Source organism: Scyliorhinus torazame, chromosome 3, assembly GCF_047496885.1.
Source record: "Scyliorhinus torazame isolate Kashiwa2021f chromosome 3, sScyTor2.1, whole genome shotgun sequence".
NCBI classification, from domain to species: Eukaryota; Metazoa; Chordata; class Chondrichthyes; order Carcharhiniformes; family Scyliorhinidae; genus Scyliorhinus; species Scyliorhinus torazame.
In genome coordinates, this window is record NC_092709.1 from 96,934,686 (window position 1) to 96,942,130 (window position 7,445).

At 43.1% G+C, this 7,445-nt stretch overlaps 1 protein-coding gene across 1 annotated transcript in view; it reads left to right on the forward strand.

Moving 5' to 3' along the window:
- rnf175 (ring finger protein 175) overlaps window positions 1-6,604 on the forward strand; it is an 82,369-nt gene extending 75,765 nt beyond the window's left edge. Inside the window, exon 9 of the mRNA XM_072496013.1 lies at window positions 4,257-6,604. Within this exon, the coding sequence (XP_072352114.1) occupies window positions 4,257-4,377 (121 nt within the window). The 3' untranslated portion in view covers window positions 4,378-6,604. The remainder of the gene's footprint in view (window positions 1-4,256) is intronic.
- Window positions 6,605-7,445: the final 841 nt, after the last annotated feature.

The following is a 7,445-nucleotide window of genomic DNA, read 5'->3' on the forward strand; positions in this document are numbered from 1 at the left end:
CCTCCACCAGCTTCGTTAAGTTCCGCTGATGGAGCCCCATCCATTCCCTCGCTACCTGAATATCCAAATACCTAAACCTGTCCCTCACTACTGTAAATGACATCCCCCCTAAATTAGCCCGCTGTCCCAGCTCATTCACCAGGAGTACCTCGCTTTTCCCTACATTCAGTTTGTACCCGAGAACTCTCCAAACCTCCCAGCAGGCCCATAATCCTTCCCATACTCTCCAAAAGATCCGAAAATACAGCAAGAGGCCATCGGCATAGAGCGACACCCGATGCTCCCTCTGTTCCCTCATAATCCCCCGTCACTCCGCCAACCCCCTGAGAGCCATCGTCAACGGCTCTACGGCCAGCGTAAACATCAACGGCGACAGCAGGCATCCCTGCCTCGTACCCCTGTGTAAGTCAAAGTTTCATGAGCTCATATCATTCGTCCTCACCCTTGCCCTTGGTGCAACATACAGCAACCGCACCCATGCCACAAATCTCAGCCCAAACCTAAACCTTCCCAAAATCTCGAACAAGTACCACCAGTCCACCCAATCAAATGCCTTCTTCGCGTCCATGGACACCACCACCTCCGGTACCAGAGACCCCGACGGATTCATCCCCACATTCAACATCCGTCTTGTATTACTCGTGAGCTGCCTGCCCTTCAAGAAGCCTGTTTGATCTTCTGCAACCACTCCCGGGACACAGTCCTCCATCCTCCCCGCCAACAACTTAGCCAATACTTTCACAGCCGTGTGCGCCAGCATGCGGCTTGCCTTCTCCCCATACTGATATTGCACCCTTCTTGCCCCACGCATTCGCCCCACTGCCCTTCCCTTTTTGGGGGATTAGTGTGATTACTCCATGCGTCATCGTCTCCGGCAACTCCCTCTTCAGTGCTTCATTAAACGCCCCCAACAGATGTGGAGCCAGGTCCGCCGCAAATTCCTTATAAAATTCCGCCAGGTACCCGTCCGGCCCAGGGGCCTTCCCCAGGTTCATACCCCTGATACTACCCAGCAACTCCCTCAGCCCCAGGGCTCCTCCAATGCCTTCCTCTTTGTTTCCTCCACCTGGGGAAATTCCAGCTCGTCCAGAAACCGCCCCATGTCCCCCCCCCCCCCCCCGGGTCCACCTCATAAAGTCCCTGGTAATACTCCCTAAATGCCTCTATCTTCCCTGGCTCCGACACCACATACCCAGCCCCAGTCAATCTCTTCAGTATTTCCCTGGACGCAGCCAGCTTCCGCAGCTGGTGCACCAGCATGCGGCTTGCCTTCTCCCCATACTCATATTGCACCCTTCTTGCCCCACGCAGTTGCCCTCCCTGTTGTCTGCCTGTCCAATTGCCCCTGAAATGTTTTCCTCCTCGCCAATCACTCCACGGTGGGCACCCTGGAATGTTTGTTGTGCACCTCCACTATCTAGCTCACTGGACAGTCATGTTCCTCCCTCCTTTCCCTATCCGCACGAGCCTTAAACAAAATAATCCCCCCCCCCCCCCCCCCCCCCCCACGGACCACTGCCTTCAGTGCTTCCCAAAAACTGGCCGCCAACACCTCCCCATTCTGATTGAGCTCCACATACTCCTTAATCGGCGCCCCGCACCTTATCACAAAAACCTCCATCCGCCAACAACCTCGAATCAAATCTCCACCCCGGCCTCTGCTCTCGTCCCACTCTAGACTGAATCTCCAGCCAGTGAGGTGCATGGTCCGAGATAACTATTCCACATACTCTGACCCCCCCATCCCAACCAAAATCTCCCAACTCACTACAAAGTAATCAATCCTCGAATACACCTTATGGACGTGTGAAAAGAAGGAATACTCCCTTCCCCCTGGGTTCTGAAAAACACTGTGGGTTCACCAGACGTCCCACGTTACCAGCCTTACCGGAGGCTTACGCCTCCAATCGCCTACACCATCTGAAATCTTCCCTACTTAACTCCCGCCTCCTTAATTCCACCCTATACCTAGCCCATCCCAGATGGTCCCTTTCTCCGCACCTGACCATTTAATCTCTCACCCCCTGCCTCGTCATAACTATCTTCTCCCCCCTTCCCCCCCTCTCCCGGCCACCCCATTCAGCCTTCTCCCCCTCCACCTCACTTCCGTTCACCAGCATCACGTGCTAGCGCGGCTGCCCCTGCCCGAAGACACCTCCCAATGACCCCCCCCCCCAAATCCTCAGCTCAAGAAAGAAGGCCTCCTGCTGGCCTTACCCTCCCCCACCCAAACAATGACTTCTCCTGAACACCAGGCAGCCATCTCCAAAAGCAAACAAACAAATGTTAAACACAAACAGTCCCATAAATCAGGAGGGGGGATGGGAACATCCATCTCCACATAAATTCTTCACCCCTACAACCCGTTACAATCTCAACAGTAAACAGCAAACCCCCCCCCCCTTTCAAAAAAAGATGAAAATCCCCCAATCCCTACCCCCATTTCAAACATGCTCCCAACTATTACAAAGTGTCAGCACCCCAGTTCCCAAGCATTGTCTGCTCAGTTCTTCCCCAGTTTATGCTCCGCTGGTTTAGCACAGGGCTAAATCACTGGCTTTGAAAGCAGACCTAGGCAGGCCAGCAGCACAATTCAATTCCCGTACCAGCCTCCCTGAACAGGCGCCGGAATGTGGCGACCAGGGGCTTTTCACAGTAACTTCATTTGAATCATACTTGTGACTAAGCGATTTTCATTTCATTTTCATTTCATAAGAGTGATTGCCTTTGACATCAAAGGCAGTATTTAACAAAATGTGACATCAAGGAGCCCTTGCAAAACTGGAGTGAATGGGAATAAGGGGGAAAACTCTCCACTGGTCGGAGTCATATGAGCACAACAAAAGATGGCAGTGGTTGTTGGAGATCAATTAACTCAGCTCCAGGACATCACTGCAGGGATTACTCAGGGTAGTGTCCTAGGCCCAACCATATTCAGTTGCTTCATCCTGGACCTTCCTTCCACCATAAGGTCAGAAATGGGGATGTTTTCTGATGACTGCACAATGTTCCCATTGACGACCCCTCAAATATTGAGGCAGTCCATGTCCAAATGCAGCAAGTTCTGGACAATATCCAGACTTGGGCTGATAAATAGCAAGTACATTCATGCCACAAAAATGCCAGGCAATGACCATCTCCAACAAGGGAAAATACCCATCTCCCCATGAATAACATTACCATCCCTGAATCCTCCTTTATCAACATCCATTGACCTGAAATTGACTAGGACCAGCCATATAAATACTGTGGCCACAATAGCAGGTCAGAGGCTGAATTATGCGGCGTGTAACTCACCACCTGACTCCCCAAATTCTGTCCACCATTTACAAGGCTCAAATCAGGAATACTAATTTGTATCAGAAATACTCTCCACTTGCTGGGATGAATGCAATTCCAACAACACCACTCAAGAAGCTTGGCACCACCCAGGACAAAGCAGCCTACGTTCTCCCTGTGTCTGCGTGGAGTTCCTCTGGGTGCTCTGGTTTCCTCCCACAGTCCAAGGGATTTTCATAGTAACTTCATTGTAATGTTAATAAAAGCCTACTTGTGACACTAATAAAGATTATTATTATTAAGATGCGCAGGTTAGGTGGATTGGTCATGCTAAATTGCCCCTTAGTGTCCAAATATTAGGTGGGGAAAGGACACTTTCAGAGAGGGTTGGTGGACACTCAATGGGCCAAATGTCCTCCTTCTGTACTCTAGGGATTATAGGATTCTATGATAACCGTCCATGACTCATTTTTAAGGCATTTACACTGCTCCTGTAAGTACATTCTTATGCATTTCTGCAGGGCAATGCACAAACATTTCAATATTATTAATATTAACTCGAGCTGCACCAGTTTTAATTAAATCATCAGCAATAGAATGCTGATTGTTTTGACATTACTGTACTAACAAGAACACCTATACCCATTTAAACATTATACCGTTATAAAAATCTTAATTACAGAATTGGGTAACCACCCAAGAGTTGTAACTATGAGGTAATATTTTTGATTTGTCAACATTGTATGCATTTAAAATTTGAAATCAGGTGGTATATAAATTCTAGCAATAAAAACAAGACTGGTAGGTATAAGAGAGGTGATTACTCATTTTCCTTTGAATGATCGTAAACTTTAGCATTTCGAAAACATATGCATGAAATGTAGAAGATTTTAAAGTAATTTATAAATGGTAAAATATTAATGAATGTTATTTTCTTGTTGAGTGTGTACAGAATATTTTCTTTAACTTCCTCTCAGGTGGGAACGCACACATGTTTTATATGGCCAACTATTAGATTGGCTGCGCTATCTAGTTGCATGGCAGCCTGTAATTATAGGTCTTGTACAGGGTATTAACTATGTATTAGGTCTAGAATAAGACCCTAGTACTTTTTTGGGATGTATATTATAAATGAAAAGAACCAGTTTAAATTCTGTATATTCTGTCCTTTATTGTACAAAAGAAGTTTATTCTGAATTTGTTAGCTAGCATTAGATAGCTGCAACATGTTTAATAGGTACATTAATTACTTATTGTTATAGTAATTATGCTGTCACTGAACTAATGTGCAATATTTTTTTTAATGAACTAAAGCCTGATTTTGTAAAAGGAGCCCCAGGTTGCTTCACAAAAAAAGAATGAATCCCCCAACAAGGAAGTGTTTACCATGCTACATTCCTATGATGCATATTGATTGTAGCTTAAAATGTTGAATTGGAAATTGTGAATATCACTTTAAAGAAAATTTGATGATGAGATGTAGATATATAATAGCCTGTTCAAAAAAAAAAAAAAAAAAAAAAAAATTGAAGTTCATCATTCTTGTAATCTCAAAATCTGAATTAGAGCAATGTTGTGAAAACACTTTCTGGTGTAATCAGCTGTTTATGAATCTACACAATTTGATTAATTCCCCCGGATTGATTTTTCTTTCTGTCATTTACCAATGCTGTATTTACTTACAGTGGATTGTATTTTTTTCTTAATCTACATTTATTCTCCAAGATGTAGTTCATTTATTTATCTGTTCAACTGGTAATAAATGCAGTATAATTTGTTTTGTTACAGTGCAGATATTCCTTTTTGTTTAATTTTGAACTTATTTGTATTTGTGAATTTTATTCGCCTGAAACATATTTTTTTCTCATAATTAATGCAGGGTAAAAGTAATAACTTTGTCGGGGCAGCATGCTGGAGCTCTGCTGCCTCACAGCGCCGAGGACCCGGGTTCGATCCCGGCCCCAGGTCACTGTCTCTGTGGAGTTTGCACATTCTCCCCGTGTCTGCGTGGGTCTCACCCCCACAACCCAAAGATGTGCAGGGTAGGTGAATTGGCCACACTAACTTGCTCCTTAATTGGGAAAAAAAGAATTGGATACTCTAAAAGTATTAACTTTGGCTGATTTGGATTGGGACCTAAACATTACCATCTCAGTTTCTGGTATGTTTTCATTCAGAAAGCTGTTTTACAATTCAGAGTACACCATATACCTAGAAATATTTTGATGCGTCCAGCAGGGCTGGTTTAGCTGCAGGGCTAGTTTAGTTCAGTGGGCTAGACAGCTGGTTTGTAATGCAGAACAAGACCAGCAGCGCGGGTTCAATTCCCATACCGGCTGTGAATTCTGAATTCTCTCTGTGTCCCCAGACAGGTGCCGGAATGTGGCGACTAGGGGTTTTTCACAGTAACTTCATTGCAGTGTTAATGTAAGCCTACTTGTAACAATAGAAGATTATTATTAGAGCACTTTTAACAATATTTGCATAGTTTTTCATTCCAAAGAATTGGCTAAGCCATGAATTATGATATATCAGGATACTGGCCAAAATAATAATTGCAGCTGAGAGTGAAACACAAATGAATCAATACGTTTAAGCTACTATATCTAACGATTACATCATGCAGTAAACTGAAGAGAATTTCTGTTTTTAATGTACCTTGATGGGCAGGGTAAGAACTGAAGCTTGGCTTTAGACATGTTTGGAAAGAAGACTGCCTTTGTTTCTGTCATTTGGGGTAGTCAGTCCTCAAAATTGTCCTGATTTACCCACAATGTGATAGAGTTGACTGATTTTCTTTGGTGACCCTGACTTAATTCCGAAATTAATTTGATCAAGTTTGTTTACCTTGGTCATTATTTCTTTGAAAGGTAAGCAAGCATATGATGTTTGGATAATGAGGGAAGTGGACAAATTCATTGTTACCAATGGATGGGGCAGCAAGATATCTGGGGAACAAGAAAATTATCTCGATGAACATCTTGGAAGACACATCTTAGTATAAAGATATTGTCACAGCCACTCAACATTCGATTCAGTGTTGAATATCTCAGTTCACTTCTTCAATCTTTTTGTTCTGGAATTGATACTTGGGACTCTGTGCAGGGAGCAGAGTACCGCCTCTTACAAATACAGATTTCAAATTTGGAAAGTTTCAAAAGACTGATTCTGCTAAAAGTTTAGCCGATTTAAAGGACTATACAAGAAATGTTCCAATCAAGATACTTTAACTTTGTTACTGATTTTATCTTTGGATTGTAAGTATTTGTATCATCAGTATCGTGCTTTGTGTATTTATCTAAATAAATCTTATATTTATTCTGAATGTAGTGTCTGACAGTGTGCTATTTGCCACCGTTCAGAGAATGAAAAGGAACTTATTGGGTGTTCAGTTTCATAACTGATATATTGTACCATATTGAAACAACAATTGTTCATCTTGTGATGTGCAGTTCCTTCAATGACTTGGGATCAACACAGATTTTAGCTCGTTGGGAACTCATGGGAAATTTTAACTTTCACCAAACATTCACCAAACAAAAAGCTGGTAGCATCCATTTTATACGCTGCCCATTGATGTCAGTGGAGTATACCAATCTCGAGGTTGAACACAGGCCGAAAGCTCCTGGTTTTAGAGTTCCCCTTGGTGGTAAAATGTTCTTTGGCATTTGTGTAGTCGGCTGATGTACACCTTAGTTCATTACAAAATAATGATGTAGTCTTGAAATGTATTCCTAAAGTAGATTGTTTCCTGTGGTCAACTTGGCATCCCCTCTCGGGGTTTACAAAATGTTCTTCACATTTTAAATACCCGACAATTGCTGATGTTTTCCTGCTTTTTATTTATCAATGCATTGAAATCAAAATGGTTTTCCTTAAAATTATCTTCTAGAAACCATGACAGCTAATTGCAAGTTAAAATCCAAACATTACATCTCAACAGTGTGCAGCATTAGGTAGGATGAGAATAAAGGTAGTGTCTATTATGGTTTTAATACGTTAATGCAAAGCACTGAAGGTAGCTGGTGAGGCAGAGTGTTTTATATGATGCCTTTTTCATTTTTAATATCTTCCCTCATACTTCAGAACACATAATTGGTTATATTCCTTTAAGAAATTTGAGTCTGCAACAGATGGATATCTGTAAGTGAGTTAAATACTATTTT